We start from the raw sequence: 18,814 nt of genomic DNA, 5'->3' as shown, positions 1-18,814 counted from the left end.
ACATGACTAACTGATAAACTTGTTTAGCTATACAACATTGCCATTCTCCAACGTGAAACCAAAGAGTTGCACATTCATGCACCTCTATATAATATCCAGTCTCAATTGCGTTAGGGGTGAGAAGGACTTGAGCTCACCTGGACTAGATAATGTTTGTAGTTAGAAAACTGTCCATGATTTTTTGTACAGGTGATTTTGTTTGTGGATCCACTGGTCAGTGTAGTTCATACACAAAAATATTCATTTTAAATTGAGATATTCATTGATGTTTAAGTAGTAAAGACTACTTAAAAAGGGGTATATGACAGACTGTGGTAGTTTTTAAACAGAAAACAAACTTCAAGTAGTTGATGTAACATGTTATATGACATCTGATCAACATTCTTTTCCATCAAGTGAGACAAGAGTAATGTGTATAATTTCACCTATATATTTTGCTGCATATTGCTGTTTTTGAAGGTCAAACCTGACAACCAAAGTCACCCCACTGGGTTTTTAAATGCTTGAAATAACTGTTTGTGTTGAAGAACTACAAATCCCATTATTCTTCAAAACAGGAACAAAGACAAAACCTTGATGGAGCGGTAAGTCATCACAACAAAACACTGTCCACTTTATCATAATTGTGAAATGAAAGGAAGAGAAACAGATCTTTACCAAAACAATAAACTGAATTCATTTAAAATGAGCAAAAACAGTGCCAATGTCTTAATTTCATAAAAATATTAACAGCAAATTTTTCAATATATGAATCCTTGAGGAAATTTTATTACATTTGTCCTTTTTGTCACTAATTTTTCCAGAGAGAACAAAGCTTTTTTTTTTTTTAGAGCTCTGACATTTGGGGGTTCTAAAGATTTAAAGTGCATCCTTAATCAAAACTGTCTTAATTGTTCTGTGAAAAATTCTAATCATGGTAAACCCCCACATCAAAAGCAAAGTGCTTAATGTGTATGTGATCTGAGTATAAACCACACCAACACCTCGTGTTTTGGATTCTGGGAAATTCATTGAGTATGCGGGGATGAAACGACAGAGCAATACTTGCTGCTCAGGGGCTAAACATATCACACACATTAATTCATACCATTACTGAAAGAACACTGTATAATAAGAAAAGGGATAAAGACTTTGCAAACACAAAAATAAAAAAATAAAAAATTCCATGTGTATGTAAATCCATCACTTACTCGTTTGCCACAAAGGGAACAATTATCATTTGGAATGGTTATTTGTTTTACTATATATTCACAGAGAGAAATAAATAAATAAATGGAGATGAAGAGTTCAAAGGATCAGTAAAAATGCAGCAAAAAAGAAACCAAGGTCAGAAGAGTGTGTGTTGATAATATATCCGATGACTACTGCCATTTTTCTTCACTTGTTTTAATGATATGAACTGAGAAAAGAAGACATTACCCCAATTAAGCCTAACTGTAGATTAAATGACCATGTAAGGTGTAACAATTTGGAAAAAGGGGGAAAAAGAAAACAAGGAGACCAGAACAAAGCAACTTCTGAAATAATGTGCTTAAGAGCTCCCTCATCCTTCATTATCAAGCCTGAGGACAGCCCAGCTGAAAACATTCGCTAAAACTGTCTGCCTGCCTGTGTGCCTTCCACAGAGAAACGTATGGATCCAAACACTGCTGGTGAACCTCCATTAGCTCGAGTAGATCTGGGTCCCAATCACACGCATGATCTCCTTCTGCACCTTAGGCTCTTGGGTGTTGATGTTAGCATCTCCTACTTGGCCATCCTCATATCTGCGCATAGAGAGAATACTTTATATTTCTGCTTAACACCTGGTCTTGATAACGTCCCTGCCCTTTCTACTGCACTTTATTTTGGATATAACTGCCCAACTTAATGGTGCTTAAGCGCAGCTTTAATAAGGAAGACCTGTATTCATTCTTCTGCCTGCAGGGCTGCTCGTCTATTTACATCACTTCCGCATTCCCACGCTGTCAAATTAAATTCTGTTGTCATCAATCAGGCCTAATATTTTTCTTTCCCTCCTTCTGCAAGCCACTTTTACATACACTTCAAATCTTAGTGAGTTTCTGTCATTCTGCCTTTCAGACTTAGATTCATGCAATCCACTTCCTCTTCATCTTCACCTGGCCAGAGCTGCTTATCCAAGTCTCCACCTGCTTCATCTCTACCATCACTAGTGTCTAGACTCCAGGGTGTCCTGCCCTACCAGACTCTTATCCCCAAATAATTAAAAACTAAAACTCTGTATTTCATTAAATCATGTTCAGTTTTTCCAAATATAGTTTACCTTATTTCATTTTAAGATTAAGATTTAATCGAGGTGTTAAGAAAATAGGCCTTTAAAGGGAACAACTGAGGTTTGGCTTGATGCTCCTGTCTGGGGAGCAAGGAAAAATGATTTTAGGAGTTCTGACATCTTTCTGTTTTTATTCTAACCACACTCTCCATTCTGGAAATAAGAATAAGCACACACATAGCACAAGAGTTCATTTATGTTTAGCTGTCATTTGAGTTAGACTGTAAGAAATCTAAAAATTATTTTCTAACTCAGAAAACAGAGAACATATTGATAAAATCTGCTATTTGATCCGATCTTTAAATCACCTGCATCTTTACGCAGTGTAGCAGATTAAAAAACGAGAAAAAACAAAACAACATAAAAACACCAACGATGCATTCAAGAGTGACAATGACAAAATTAGATGGGTATGCCAACTCGATTTTGTAATAATTCCAAGAATTCAGTTGAAATTATAAAGGCGCTGAAAGTTACTGAAATACTTACACAAAAAAGAAGCGAGTACAGACATGGTCAGAAACCGGACACACCCAGATGTTTCCATGCTTCTGCAGATCCTTTGATGTGATAACTGTTAAAATCAGAGAACTGTGTTTTATCAAAGGAACGTTATTAGAAATTGTAAACTGTAACAACAGTGCTTCTTGTTCTGCTTTGATTGTAGTGTTGCTGTTGTTTTGGAATTATCTGATACAGCATAAAATGTATTATAGCCTAAGTGCTAAATGGCCTTATTATTCTAAGTGATGCAATCTAAATCTTTATTTTTATTGTCTCCTTTAATAATAGCAGTGATCATATTGCCATGACTTCATAGCAAGAGCAATTGCATTATAATATCTTTTAGTCTGTAATAGGACTCTATTTGTATTTTACTTTATCAAGGTTTGTGAAGTTTGAAAAGGGTTGAGTAGAAAATATCAAAAATGTGTGTATTAGTTGTTACATCATGTCACATTTAGTCTGTAGTTAATTTATTTCTTAAAAGCTATAATGATGTGACTCAGTTTAACCCATCTACCAATAATATTACGCCTCCTACATAATATTACCTTCACAAAGAGCAATACAGTTCAAGTTTCGACTCTGAAGAAACCTTGACTGGATAGGACGGCTCTGTTGAAAAGCAAACATCACTCAATTAGTTGTTACAGAAAAGGCGATGATGTAACTGAAGCATCCAAAAGACAAATAATTAATGTTTAGAAATACTGAAATTATATGGTTCGCCACAGGCAGGTTCAAGGTGACGATACAAGTGTTTAAAGCATGAAAAACGTCAAAAAATGCAAACTGCCTTTTGGAAACCAACTCTCATCTAACCATCAATGTTATTTTAAAAAGAAATCGGATCTTTTAAGAGATCAGTATAATAAAACTGACTCTTCACTGTCCCTCACCTGTGGTATAGTGTTCATGCGGTTGTAACGCTGCACTAGTTCATCTTTGGTGGGCATGCGGTGCTGTCCTTTCCCCATTCCTGCAAGAAGCAGCACACAACAAATAAAAACAGTCAGAACAACTTTACCTCAACTCAACCAATATGTGGGGAAAAAAAGAAACAAAAAACTTTCTCTGGTGAACTTTTGATGTCCTTGTCAACAGGTCCGACTTTAATATAAAATTCACTGCCCTAAATGGTACCAAATACATGCTACATGGAAAACAAGTAAAAAAACAAATATTCATTTTCAGTATTGATAAACAGTTCAAACAGTACTTGTTTTAGACTGTGCCTATAATTAAAAAAAAAGATTTGTACTTAGAAAATTAGCTGGGAAAATAAAACCAAGTAGATGTAATGTCAAAAACTGTAACATCTGTTAAGCGTTTTGCTTTCTTTTAAGAATTCCACATCCATTCTCCAAGTTAGCATATGTTAATAGCTGGCCCCCACTAGGAACACACTGTGCTGAAGTCCTTATTATTGCCAGCAAAATCTATAAGCCTTGAAACATCTTTGCAACCCTCAACTGACAAAGGCAAAGCCAGATGAAAACCAAAAAATGTGAAAACACACAAATCCAATGACAAACCTATTTTTATACAGCCACAACATGAAGCATGGCATGGCAGGTGGCACAGAAGCTCAGAGGCCCGAGACCCAGCACCCAAAAATGGAAACACAGTACAGCACAACAGGATAACATGGCAGGCACCCACAAGTGAAAATGGAGTGTTCCACGATGTCAATTAGGCCATGTGGCAAACACAAAGGCTACTCGGTGAACATGGTGGAAAAAGCAAGGGGGGGGGGGGGGGGGGCACAGGGGTCTGAATGGTGATGAACCGTTCCTACCTGAGTATCCAAAAGATATGCTGGAGATGGGGCTCAGATAGATGCCCTTTCCGTACGCTGCCCCATGCAGCTTGGGTTTGAAAAGAGCAGGAAGGAAGGGTCACTGAGCATGTGCACAGGACAGCCTTACACACACATATGTACACTTGGAAATGCTAACACATACAGTGAAATTCATCTCAGATCAACTGTACTCAAAATAGCCTGTGAATGTCAATGATTTTAAAATGGATGTGACAGTTCCCCTCAACAACCAAGCATACTAAATACACCCACACATGCAAAGTGCAAATCCAAATTCTGCAAAGAAGAAAGCGTCAAAGAGAGAGATTGTTCCAGGAATCTGAAGCAATTCATATACAGTTACACCTGCTAACTTCTTTCAACATTATGCATTAGAGATCAAGTGATACTCTTGATTTTTGTGCTTTGAATTTTTGCATAAGCGTCCAGGTATTCAAATAATACTTGCATGAAACTTGAAATGTAGACACAAATGGAAAGATGGCAAAGTACAAAGATAACTGATTATAAGGTGAGCCTTCTCTCTGCAATGTCTGCCGGGAGGAAAACAGAAGGGCCACATGTGTAACGACTGAGAGTCAAATTAAGAGGAAGAACAAAGAGCCACTTGACTGGGAATGCATGAGGGAGACAGCAGTCAGGACATTGCACATCTGGAAGAAATGAAAAGGAACAAGAGACAAGAGATTTTGTGTGATGGCTGGAGCTAAAGGTAGATTCAGTCATCCTCCTCCTCCTCCTGCTGTGAAACACAATGACAGAGGAAGAGTGTCAATGCTCAAGGTGAAATAGAGAGAAGGGGGAGGCAGACGAGCACCAAAGCAAGATCAAAGATGAAGACTTCAAAAAGTTGGAGAATAAAGAAGGCATAAATGAAACACATCAGCACGATAGAGCAATCATGGCTGAAAGATCCTTGAGATTTCAGATTTAATTGTGTTTAATCTATTTTCAGGACAAGCCTGAGTCTCTCCCGAGCAGCAGTCTTTATCAGCTGTATTGTGCAAATGAGACAGTCTGTTCTCTCTGAAGATCAAATCTTTTCCCTTGTATTATTTAAGAATTATCTATGAAAGACCAGATTGATTACAACTACAACAAAATAAAAGTGAGAACAAATGTGGAAATTAATAAGAATTTAAAAAAAAATCACAAATATAATTGGGATAGGTGGTATGCCCTTCTTTCCTGGGAAACTCTATAGTTCTTATATGGTCATTTGTTCCACTTTGGTATTAACAAGTTTTCTATAAACATTTGAATGATTTATATAAAATATTTTTGAGTATATAAAGAGTAGTGACAGTTACTAACCTTTCAAAAGAGATCCCTATTCACTCTGTTGAAGGCTGTACTCACTGCCACAGAACTTGTCCTCTGCGTCCTTTAAATACAGATCTAACCTACTCAGTGCTCTAGATGGTTGACCCCAACAGGGCACACAGGCTCTCAGCTGACACCACAGCCCATTTCCTTTGTCCCACAACAGGAAGGGACATGCTGTCTGCTGTTGCCAGCAGAGAAGGCAGAAAGAGGCTGACGCTGGCAAGGAAAATCTCCTAGTGTGCCCTGCTTGCTAAAATGCCAATTGCAAAGCTGATGAAAAGGAAGCTGGCATCCATTAACTGTGAAAATGAATCAGCCGGACAGCGAGCCTGCTTTGTGCAAGGGCAGGTTTGCTGTCCGATAGGAGATGCTTCCAGCTAACTGCCAGGGTTACATACCTGCAGTTTGGTATAAGAGGCATTGACTAGTCCATTTCTCAGAACAGAGTGCCAGTTCTCTATATGGGAACCACTAGAGCAAGTGTAGAGAGGGAGAGATAAGAAGATAAAACAAATACCATGTGAATATAACAGTGTAATAGCATGGAATCGCTTTTTCGTATTGGCTCGATCTTTGCTGTTCAACACTGGAAAAAAATTTACAAAAATAAATATTTTGTTATCTTTTCATAAAGATCTTTGTAAAATATGTTATCACAAAATATTTAATCTTATAGTTTTTCTATTTTAAAATTCATCATTTTTCATGAACTGGGTAATTGAAGGTTATTACTGGCAAGAGAGAGCAGCAACAGGGATGAGCAACTGGATGCTGAATATACTTGCATTTATCACCATGTAAATTACTGCATAAGAGGATTTTTTTTTTTTAATTTTAAAAAGAAAGGGTTAAACAAGCTATAAATCTTTTGGTTTTTAATAATTTAACATTCTACAAAATCTACAACTTAATTCGTTAAAAGAAAAGATAACATCACAATCTTCCAGATTTATATTGGTTAATTAAGCCTTAAAACACGGGCAAGTAGTTTTTTTTAAATATTTTTAACTAATCAGCCTTTGAGCATAATTAAAAGAACAGTTCACCCCCAAATCAAATCTCTGTGTTTTTGAGCTGACTAGTGGTGCTGTTTATCCATCTGGATTGTTTTGGTGTTAGTTGATAAGTTTTGCAAATATCAGCTGTACGGATTTCACTTGACTATGATGAAGCCAGATTCTGCTGCTCAAAACACCAAAATACACGAATCTCAGCAACAACATCTATTTTCAGTAATCATGACCCAGTATAAGGTTACTTTTCTACTGATTTTTTTCAAATATATTATTTGGTGATTTGAGAACCATTAGGCAAGTGCCATTTAATTCCTTTATATGTGAGATGGTCTCTCTTTTTTTTTTTTTCAAAAAGTCATGTTTCTATTTATATCAATCTAAAAAAAATTTGCAGTCAGGCTAAATTAAGCATTTGGCATTTATTGTTATCTGATTATTAAATTTCTAGTAGGAACCATCATGCAGAAAGACTGTAAGCCCTGTTGGTGAATCAGTTGTACCCTGCACGTGCCCAGATGGGTTGTGAGTATCTAAAATATTCAGCACAGCCCCATCTGCTACAGTACAAATCTGTATCTCATAGATATTGCTGGCTCCATGTGCTGGCTAAGAAAGGTGGTTTCTCAGTCCAGGAGAATGACCATTGCTCTGTGCTGTTATTTGTTATGGTTCCATAAAAATCTGCTAAAGTGGCCCCTTTCAGCAAATGCATAATGACCAGGTGTTACACTGAGACATGTTCATGTTTGCAAAGTATAGCGCTCCAAAGCTAAAGTATGCATTCATTTTAGCAGCTATGCTTGATTTGACATCAATTATTAAAAGAATTTGATTCCTCAGAAAATATTTCCCACCAGCCACACGCTTATAAATATAATAACCACTAAGTGTTTTCTGATACTTCAGCACAGCCTAAATGGTTTTACTTCTTAAGCATTAAAGGCTTTAAAATTTTAAATTCATTTACTGACAACATGTTAAATAATGGAAATGTAACTCACTGGAAGGCAAAAGTGCTGCCGTATAACTTCTTGGCAGTGCGAAAACGAGCTTCCTTGGCTGGGGGGCTGCTGAGCAGGAGGAACTGGTGGGAGGTGTGCATGAATTTCAGTTGCTGTTACGGTGAGATCATTGAGACGAGAGAATGTCAGAGACAAGTGGACAGGGAATGAGTACGTATCAAATTACACAATATAGCATTCAAAAATGTTTATAGAAGGGACATAAGGCAATATTGCTCTGGTTTCCTACCCTACTGAGAGGCAGCTTGACGATATGAGATCTGTTACTGGAAATAATCCTGTAGAAACATAGAGAAGAGATTCAAATATGTATATAAACTATATCGTATCATAATAGCATCGTGTTAATACTACTCACAGCAGACATCTTGACTTGTCAAAGTAAAAACAACACACCACTGAAGATGCTTCCTTTTTTTTCAAGTGTCCAAGTATCCCATGGCAATATGACAGTGAGGTGATGTAGATAATACCAGAAGGTGAAAACACACAGCACAACGGATTGTCTTTACTCACCACTGTAGCAGGGGATGGGCCAAAGGGTCTAGTTTGTCCATCTGTTTCTTAATCTCCAGATATGAACCCTGGAAAAAATGCCAAAACAAATGAGTAAGCTTTTACTTGTGATGTGAATATTAGATAAGGATATCATCTTATAGATGCAGTCCAACCACAGTAGGTAACAAGTGGGTAAACAAATGTAGCATGGAGAAGACCATGCTACCACTTTGATTAACAAAACTGCATCCATGAAGATTAAACAGCACAGTTCCTTAAATTAAAATAAAATGTGAACGGACATTGTCAGTAATCTCGATACAAAAGCCTACTTCCAAAGACATTGGGATGCTATTTTTATCTGCATTTCTTTTTCTTTTTTTACATGCCTTTCAACCCATTTTAAAAAAAAAAGCTGCTCTACTATTATGGCCTTTCTTTCCCGCCCACCTCCTTCTTGTACCTGGGTCATTTCCCGAATGGACATTACACTATCCAGTGCTTTTTGTAGTCTTTCATAATTCTTCTTCTGTGTTCACCGGTTGAGCCAAACATCCATTGTATGCAGTAAGAGAGAGAACAACATACAGAAATCTAAAATCACTGGAGACATACAGGTCTTAGGTTTAATCATTAGTTTGAAATATATGATATAGAAAAATGAATTGTAACAATAATTTTAGTTTGTTCTGATGGCAGAAGTTTGTTTTTAAGCATGCAGTATGTCTTTTTCAAATTAAATGTCATGATGGAATTAAATATGATCTTTAGAAATGTAGTGAGGATGCTGACCTTTGGATTAAAGGCAAGAGTCTTGGGGTCGTTGGGATCAACAACTGAAGGGTAAGGTTCAAATATGATGCTCTTACGAGGAGACTCCAGGGCAGCTCGACACATAGCTACAAGAAGGTCCACGACCTGGGAAGAGATGGATTATATATTTATATTTTGTGCCTTCAGTTTATGCTGATGAGTGAAATTGTGTTTTTTCCAATAACACATATTAGCTACAGGTAATCAGAATTGGATCAAAATGTTGACATTGGTATTTTTGTTCTTATCTATATTTCAGCACTTTTATCTAATATCTAAAGGAATGGACTATAAAATCCAAATAATGTGCATTATTTGATATACTGTCGAAGTGTTGTGGTCACCTCTGCCCCGGTGGCCACTTCCTCTGCGGCTCCAGACATTACACCCAGAGTGTAGAAAGAGAACACACACAGCTCCCTTGTGCACACAGCAGGCTGCATGAATAAACAAAGTTTAAACTACACCTATTTCGAAATCTACTACCCATACACAAAAAGGTACATTGACTCACACAATCTTCCCATTTGCTTACTCTAGTATTAAGTAAGCAAGAAAATCTTCAACCAGAAATATGCATATGTATATTACTGACAGAAAAAAAAATCATAGATCATGTTTCAAGTTACTGATATTTTTTCCACTTATATGAGGGTTCATATTTCTGCATCTCTTACTTATACATCTATGTGTTTCTCTTATTTGCCTCTGGTACCTTCAGCATGGATCCATTCTGAAAGACATGCTGTTCGTCACAAACCACGCAGTACTCATTAAGTGTGGGGATCCTCTGTTCTGAGTACTTCATTATCTGTTTGGGGGGAAAAGCAGTTTAATTCTGAATTAATTGTCACCTTCAGCACTGCCATTCAAAGGAATGCTATTTTGGCAAAGTTGTTACAATGCCATGGTTTTGGGTCCTAGAATAACATTACATTTTAGAGCTCAACAATCATTTGCACAATACTAGGAGCTAATAGAATCTACAGACTGTATGGTGTGGGTTCACACCTAACAATGATGAAATCCCCAGAAGCCATTTATAGATTACTCACCAGGTATTATTTTTTATTTTTAAGTCATTCAAACAACATGTGGTATTTTAATGCTCAGGTAATTAGTTTACTTTCTTCTTAGCTATGACTGAGACAAAATGTAGAAGTGGCTTTGTAAGTGGAATGACATCTTTTTGAGCTCTAACCTGCACTAAGAAGCCATACTCCAAGGTAGGAATGTTCTTGCAGTGGCCGCCCGCCTGGGATGAGAAAAACAATTCAATCAGCTGCCTCGTGGTAATCTGCGCTGGGGCCCTGGCCGCTGGGACAGCCACAGTCTGATGAGTCAAGTGAAGACAAAGCATTATGGGAAAGGGCGCACCAGCCATGTTACGGTAAGGGTAGGGAAAGACTCAGGTGGGTACAGTGCAGGTGGCGGGTGACTGAGAAGGGGGTCAGAGTGAATCACAGCGGATTAAGACATAAAAACAAAAACAAAAAAAACTTAAATTTCTTAATAACAGCATTTCACCACATACAATTTCCAGAATTACAGTACTTAAAATATTAACTTCAAACATTACGGGTTTCTACAACAGAACTTTTCTGAGTGGAAAGAAAGTAAAGTTAAGAGCCTCAGAGTTGTGGGTTAAACACTGCAACCAAAACTTGACATGTGACAGTTAAAATATATATTTACTGAGAAAGAGGGAAAGGAGTAAAATTTACACAAGTCAGCATTTTAACTGAAAGGTATTTCACATTTGGGTGTTGATTTATCGAGACTTGCTCTGACCTGGCTATTTGGTGGATAGCTGAATAGCTCTCCTTTAGGGTTCTTCATGGTACAGGAGATCGAGCGGTTCATTAAGCGCGTCACCCTCAGCTCAGGGACACTCAGCTTCCCTTTTAAAACTGTGTCTTGAATCAGAGGAAAACTTGGAGACCTGACAGAGACCAAAATACAAAGAAAGCTGTCATTCAGAGTTTCAAAGGGGATATGATTCAGAGCACAAAGGATTTAGATTTTAAGGTTAAAGAACACATTTTGGTATTACTATGATGCTGCTAACAACAAAATCTTAATTTTGAGTAATCTCATTTTAAATATCATATTATCTATAATAATATATGATCTAGACTGTAATATACTTGTCGACTATAGGCTTGGACAATTTTATAGTGACATCTTCTAAAGAAGTACACACTCTGCTCTAGTGATTCACATGTACTAACAGGTAATACTAGCTCTGACAACTGAAATCTGGCAGCAGCTCAAGTCACTAACTGTTACCTGCAAGAGCCAGTGTTGACTTCTACCATTGCTCTCAGTATATAATCAATGAACCACCTTGACGTGAGACTTGTCAAGTTTTGAGGATGTCAAGACAGGCTAGTAGTTAGAGGAGCTGACCTCCACTGAGTGGGCTGGGATTTAATCCCTATGCACCAATAACTGTCAAAGAATGTCTGAGGAAGTCAGAAGCCAAAAATTGTAGTTACCCAAAGGGGAATTTGGTTGTGCTTGTCAAAGCTTGAATTTCAGTCAGTCTTCACAATGCTGAGTCAGAGCTACCATTCCTGTTTGTCTTTTTTGCTATAGTTCACCTAATAGTTTGTAGTATTTATATGGTGTATTTATCCTGTTTATGAACGTAGGTAGAGAATGAATCATTAAACTTTAGGTGCGCACAGTATTTTATATCATGAAACCTTAAGTTGCATATGATTTATGATTTGTGCTTTCAGCTTTGTTTTTATTTTGGCAGATATGCTTATTTCCTACTGCCTAAGACTGATAACTAACTTTGATAATTAACTGGAGAAACATAGCATATTAGCACTTGCCACTACAGTCTGAATCAGCTTTGACATGTTCTCAAAAAAGTCAATGTCTTCCATCACTATGCCTATATTATGTCAGTAAATAACAAAAGTACAAACAGACTACACAGAAAGCAAACATGCATTTGTGTTGAATGAAAAAAAAAAAAAAGACAGAAATCAGAAATTAAATCTTACTCGGGATTCCAGTGTCATTTACCAATGGTGAAGCTAAAGTGTGAGAGAGATACCTACTTTGGGATGGGGGAGAAGATGCTGAGCCCGGCACGGAACTTCTTGATGGTCCCTCCGGCTTTGAACCAGCTGTGCCTCTTCTCCTGCTGGGCCTTGAGAAACTCATTACTAAGGTGCTTCCACTGCTGTGAGGTGAATGTGCTCAGGATCCTGTGATAATATGACAGTGAGGAAGGAAGACGCTAATTTTCTCTTTCAATCGGCGCCAAATATACCTTCTCATAAACTAAATATTACTATTACGTTAAACTAAGCTACTGAAACTAACTGAAATGTTTCTGCAGCTCTTGCTCACAATGGTACAGGTATAGATGTTTTTTAGGTCCCAAATTTAAGAGATGACATCACTTACTTTTTAAGTTGCAGGCCCAAGCTGAAACCTTCTTTATTTGACGGCTGGAACACTTCTACTGACGGCTCTAAATAAAGATGACTAATATTATTACACATAGTGTACAGATAGACACAAACTGTGTTTGTTTTTTCCCCCCATTCTCCCTCTTGTACGGCGCACAATGTACTCATCTCTCACACTCATTGAGTAGCACAAATACAAAGTCCCTTCCAGAAAACCAACATCCACAGTGACATCTTTACTCACCGGGTCCATCGAGATACTGAGAAAGAGAAAAGCGAAGTCTCAGAATAATTGGTTCTGTTCTGATAACTTTCCATGCCGTCGCAACTTCCTCCTGAGTCGGGCACAGACACACAAATATGCAGAGTTAGCATCCTAATTAAAGACATTTCTTGTAATATAAATAGATTATGATTTTATGATGCATTTTACTTTGCAAACTGTCAATATTAGAATAGTAATAGGCAAAATCAGAGGAGGTGTTTCCAGTGAAGACTCACATCTAAGAAACTGATGTTAATATGAAGATCGATGTCTACATCATCAATGGTTCCATACTCCCTGTTCATAAACACAACAACATGTAGAGTTAATTTATCATGAGTAATCAAAGTTATACTCAAACCAATTCACGTGGTTATACCCTGAGGGTGGTTGTTTTTTTTCTCTTTTGGCCCAGCTAGTTATAACAGAGTGCAAGCATGTTTAATCTTATCTCTACTTAGTTATTTCTTTCAAAACTAGTCAAAATTTAAGCAGCTTGATTGCATATGTGTGTGTGTGTGTCTTACTATCTATGCTGTACCTGACAGAGATAGCACTGTCAGTGTAGATGTCTTTTACAGCCTCAATGTCTGCATCCAGTTGAGGGTGTCGATACAGGTCAGCAGCACAACTCCCCTGCAATAAGCAGCACTGGTCACAGTTATAGCAGGGAATGAATTCTCAGTGGTTCCTAATCTTATTTTCTTTTTTAATCAAACATATCCCCACACACCCCACAGTCCCATCAGATAAAATCCAAGTACACGTTACTGTTGTGTTTCAAAACAGTTTAAGTTTTCAAGTTAAGCCTTAAATTAGAGATTGCTTATCAAAATGAATGATCTAACATTTGATATTGCTACAGTTTGCACACAATTGTTTATTCACTGTTTGTGTTAGTTTGCATTTGTACCAGCTTAAGGTTTCAACTAGCTGCTCATTACTTTCATACACTTATTTTAACTAATCATCCACAGTATGATTTACTATGACCTTGCAAAGCTCTGACTCAAAAATAAAATCTTTATAACAAAGCAATTTTTTATATGAAACTATAGTTAATAACTTATATGGGATATCTGAACAATATGATATGGAGTGGTATTTAATCTTTATATTACAAAAATTAAAAAGCCTAAATAAAATGTACTATGTCTGTCATATATGTTCCTGATATCTAGAGTTGATATCTCTTCCCTTCAGCTGAGTGTGTAGAACAGATCACACAGTTTTGTTCTTATCTTCACTACACTGCTTTCATGTTCTCTGACTGCACTGAAACGAGCGTTAAGTCCCAGACTGGATTTACATTTCAATCAAAAGACTTGTAAGATAACCACAAAAAGGATAACTAACAGATTAAGGTCTTATATGAGAGTGAAGCAATGAACTTTGTGAGATGAGATGACACATTAAATATTTGCATCAGAAATGAATTTGACTGAGGTACTTGGGATTACTTGGGCTGTTTGGGGTTATGTAAGGTGTAAATAGTAAATGAAAATACTATGATCCTAATTTGAATAAAAACACAACATTCCCAGATCGTCACATATGGTAATATAAACACTTACACAACTTCACAAAACACAGCATCACATTCTGTAATTAATTAAAAATACATTTGGATTTTTTCCAGCACAGCATTAGAATGCAAATGTCAGTCATTTGGCCCATCGGAGAGAAACATGTCAAAAATGATTTACCACAATGCCGTGACATTTGGTCTGAATATTTACAGTTCCCAAGAGAATCACCCCAAATGATTCTGCTGACCTCTGACTTATTGTCTGCAGTTACTATTGGGTCAAAAATTCCTCCTGACATAAACTTAGCATACTGAAAAGTAGAGCTCTCTGCTCATGCATGTTAAATTGTTAAAAGATTACCTTTGTATCAACTGGGCTATAATATTACACAAAAGCACTGTACCAAAGATATGAGGCTTACTTTTTCCTTCATAACACTCTCTGTTATTACTGCTGAGGATTTAATAATGACAGAAGGCTTAAAATAAACACCATACATGTTTTTGACTTACCAACATTATCCTAACGTGAGGTGAAATTAACAAGTAATATATATTTCAAAACCTGTAAATTAACTGTGGTTTTGCTTGTGTCAATGTATTATAACATTGGGAAAAACTTTTTTTTTTTTTTTAGAAAAACACATACTTTTAAATAACTAGAAATAACCACAAATAAGCACAAGTAGTAAAAACACAATGCCAATCTCCTGACAACAGATTCAACAGAGATTTTGCGATGGTAATAGTGTTTGCTGTACCTGAATGCCATATAGGAATTGTTCTGATTCGTTCTCCCCATCTGACTCCTCGTCTGTCCAACACTGTCCTTTGATGTCCTGTGGGCCCACACATTGTGAAAAAGCTATTATAGTGCAGTAGGACGAAAAAGCAACCTCTTTCTATCATCCTTTCATCTCCCACTTCCCTATTTAGACTTCCTTCGTGTGCTTCAAAATACTGCTTAAATAGCATTGCAAAGAGAGAGATGAAGGGACACGATTTATTCCCGACAGGATATTCTCTCAGTTCAACCCTTTTTAAACGAATCCTCAAATGACAATGAAAAAGGATGACTTTACAAAAATAGGATTTTATAAATAAAATGAACTCTGTTTCTTATCGTTTCCAGCAAAGCCTGAAACCCAGAGGTCCAACAGAATAAACCAGAAGAATATGTTATATTTAATACTTAGATCTAGGTTATTTAATGTTTAAATGCCTATGGAAATTATTTATTTTGTCACGTCAATATAATTTAATTTAAAGCTTTTTATATCATTAACAAAGCCAAACATTTTTTTACACCATTTTAATGATAAGTAATGATTACGCCAATAGGTTCCCAGTTGTCTTACCATTGGGTCTGCTGTTATGGCTCTCTCAGACAGGTTTGGGCCTTTGATTAGTGCCAACCATGTCAGCCTGTTTCTAGGTGGAAGGAGTGAGAACACAAAAGCTTTGATTGACAGTCTCACATTACTCCTCAGTATCACAACCTCGAAAAATACAAATATAAAATTAAAAACAAACAAAACAAAACAAAAAAATAATAAAACAAGAAACAAAGAGGCCACTGCAAGTGACGCCATGCTTTGTAAACGGTGCCCTCCTCCTCTTTTCTTTAAATCTTCTGCACTTCACCTTGCCATGTATCCTAGCAACAGCCATCTCTGCCTTCTTTCAGAGTGGCATTAATCACTGCAGAGAGAATGTGTGGGAGATATGTGCAGTACGTTCAGTTCCAAGGATGTTTCCATTTTTTTGTTTGTTTGTTTTTTTTTCCAGGAATTTAGCCTAAAAATATGAAAGCAGCAGAGGTTTTTATAGACCTTACCTGTTGTAGACACAAGGCTAAAGCAGCACATTTACTTATCTCACTGCACCGTTAGACTGCGATTTATTGTTATGAGTGTGAGGAACAAATGTGAAAAAAAATATTTTTTCTGAGCTAATTTCCCCCGAGCACTAGAGTTTTAAGTAATTTTTAACGCAAGAAAACAATAGCTGCCTCAAAAGAAACAACAGTCACAATGATTGCCAAAAATATCGAAATGATCCAGTCGCTCCCTTCTGTTAGATATGTAAATAATGCACTGCTAAAAATTACAATTTACATAGTCCAGCCCACATCAAACAATAAAATGAATGAAAAAATTAACAAAATAGAAAATGATCTAGGAGGGGTGTAAAATACGGCAAGGTGACAACATAGCTTAGCAGTACGAGACTGAATGCCTTGAAAAAGACAAAGACAAAAAAGAACAGACATACACAAAGCCATTCATGGGATATATAGGTCAGTATAGTAAAAAGGATACCAATTTTTCATGTCTTCTTTGACAAGGCCTATTTCAGTATGTCTACATGAAAATTATGGGTATCTGTTTTTGTGAGTCTGTCATGATCATGCTCTTCTCATTGTTGTAAAACACCCTTTCTTACAACAATAGCACACAAGTAAATTCTCATTAAACATTGCTACTCTCAAAACCATATCTTCTTCTTTAGCTTCTTCTCTTTTCTCTATATGCCTGCTGCCTTGCTGTTCTCAACCGTGCTAGCATCTACATCCTCCCAGCTCCCTAACCGCCATTCCTGGAGCCTCTGTCGTCTCACATGCCAATAGTTACTGACACAGCGCCCACCCCCACACAAACACACATTTAGCCGTCCCCATTCCTCCTTTTGATAACTATTTAGCTTAAACACAGAGGCAGTCAGGCGTATTTTCCCCTCCCCCCATGCTCTGGAACCCCCCCACCTACCCCATCCATCCACACTTACCTCCACAGAGGATGGAGACTGGGATGCTGTCCTTGCCTCAGCTTTTCTCCCTCTTAAAGGGCACACCTGCCTCTCTCTCGGCGGCTGCTTTCCACTGAAATGATAGATGACAATAAGTCCTTTCAAATAAAACCAAACCAGAGCCACAATCCTAAATTCTGAAGTGTCTATTTCTCAATGCTTGTGGTGTGAGTCCGTAGGCAAGCCAGCTAGTGTGTGTGTGTGTGTGTGTGTAAGAGCCTATGTGTTTATCTATTACAGATCTCTGCTCTTACTGCTCTCTTATATTTTGCCTGACAACACTGAGGTGTCTGAGCATGCTCAGTGAGACTAGGCAAGCCAGTCATGTGACCTGCAGCTGACTGCACTGCTGCTGAGAAATAAGGGGGGAAAAATGGCTCTGCATGTGTATGCATCTGCATGTGTGTTTGCATGTGGTGTGCGGTTGCATAAGTCAGTGTCCATTAGTGTGCTCTTTTACTTTGGAGGCAGCTTTTGGTTGATATTTTAATGCTTCACGACTTGTTTAAATCTATTTAACATAAAAATAGTATAATTATACCACAAGCTACATTTGCAATGTATACTACATAGCATGCAGTTACATGCAATAAATATTTCATGCAACATAATATACTAACACTCCAATTATGTTTTAAAAAGTGACTTATATTATATTAACATTATAAGAAAATAATTGTTCCCATCTCCAAAATAGACTCACTTGCATGTGTGAGACAATGGCCCTTCAGCTAATCAGTCCTTAACCTCTTTATCTCCAGGTATCTATTTAAGAACTGACCTGAAGAATGGGAAGATTAATGGACAGGTGTCCATCCACTTGCCTGTTGTGAGGCTGTAGTCTGGACAGACATGCTTGGGACAGCCCCTTACCCACCCAATTGCTAGGTATTGGATAAGATAAAGGCAGATGCACAGATGATCTGCTGAAAGAGTGTGATTGTTTACACCTGAGTTTGCTGAGTGTCTTGGAAAGCTGCTTTTTGATTGGTATTTATCCTCATTTTAGTTTTTTTATTAGTGTATTCTTGTTTTTTCCCGATTACTGCACTATAGAGGCTGGTTAAAAACAATATTTTGTTTCAACCTGTGCATTTCTGTAAATACCATGTGAAATGACAATAAACTTGAATCTTGATCTGCTGTGGTGACCTCTAAAGGAACCAGCTGCCAGAAGAAGAAAATAAGACATTTATTTGTCCCACAATAATGCAAACTAAAGGGCACTGACTCCAATGAAACACTATAAATATGGGTTTTGATGTCATTCACAGTGATTTCATCAGCTTACAGAGTTTAGACTTTTTGGTACTTTATTTGTGAAGCTAAGAAGTCAATCTAAATATTCTAAATTACATATGCAGACTTATTTAGACAAGAGGTTGCCAAATTAAGGGAATCGCTTTTGATTAAAGTCTACAAAAGAAAACTGCACACATGAACCCTTTGTCTGTTTGTACATTTTTCTAATATTTCAGTTTAGGGTGG

At 37.1% G+C, this 18,814-nt stretch overlaps 1 protein-coding gene across 7 annotated transcripts; it reads right to left on the bottom strand.

Annotated features, from left to right (window-relative positions):
- Nucleotides 1-680: 680 nt before the first annotated feature.
- On the bottom strand, nucleotides 681-18,172 carry LOC113025458 (poly [ADP-ribose] polymerase 6). 7 transcript variants are annotated; one of them, XM_026173218.1, is made up of 24 exons: nucleotides 18,108-18,172; nucleotides 17,306-17,399; nucleotides 15,877-15,949; nucleotides 15,280-15,357; nucleotides 13,532-13,641; nucleotides 13,227-13,287; nucleotides 12,970-13,060; nucleotides 12,721-12,787; nucleotides 12,369-12,518; nucleotides 11,086-11,236; nucleotides 10,496-10,627; nucleotides 10,010-10,105; nucleotides 9,639-9,731; nucleotides 9,274-9,399; nucleotides 8,945-9,010; nucleotides 8,500-8,567; nucleotides 8,213-8,261; nucleotides 7,963-8,075; nucleotides 6,344-6,416; nucleotides 4,596-4,665; nucleotides 3,697-3,776; nucleotides 3,349-3,412; nucleotides 2,783-2,867; nucleotides 681-1,766 (listed from the first exon to the last, which is right to left on the bottom strand). In XM_026173218.1, the coding sequence occupies exons 3-24, from the start codon at nucleotides 15,877-15,879 to the stop codon at nucleotides 1,664-1,666; spliced, it is 1,929 nt and encodes a 642-aa protein (XP_026029003.1). In that variant the 5' UTR covers nucleotides 15,880-15,949; nucleotides 17,306-17,399; nucleotides 18,108-18,172; the 3' UTR covers nucleotides 681-1,663. The 7 variants fall into 7 exon arrangements, with proteins under 7 accessions (XP_026029003.1, XP_026028993.1, XP_026028982.1 ...); XM_026173208.1 differs by lacking the exon at nucleotides 18,108-18,172 and adding an exon at nucleotides 18,030-18,074; XM_026173197.1 differs by lacking the exon at nucleotides 18,108-18,172 and having other exon boundaries at nucleotides 17,306-17,617.
- Between the last annotated feature and the right edge of the window lie 642 nt (nucleotides 18,173-18,814).

Source organism: Astatotilapia calliptera, chromosome 1 (genome assembly GCF_900246225.1).
Source record: "Astatotilapia calliptera chromosome 1, fAstCal1.2, whole genome shotgun sequence".
Taxonomy (NCBI): Eukaryota; Metazoa; Chordata; class Actinopteri; order Cichliformes; family Cichlidae; genus Astatotilapia; species Astatotilapia calliptera.
This window is presented reverse-complemented; position numbering and strand designations above follow the sequence as displayed.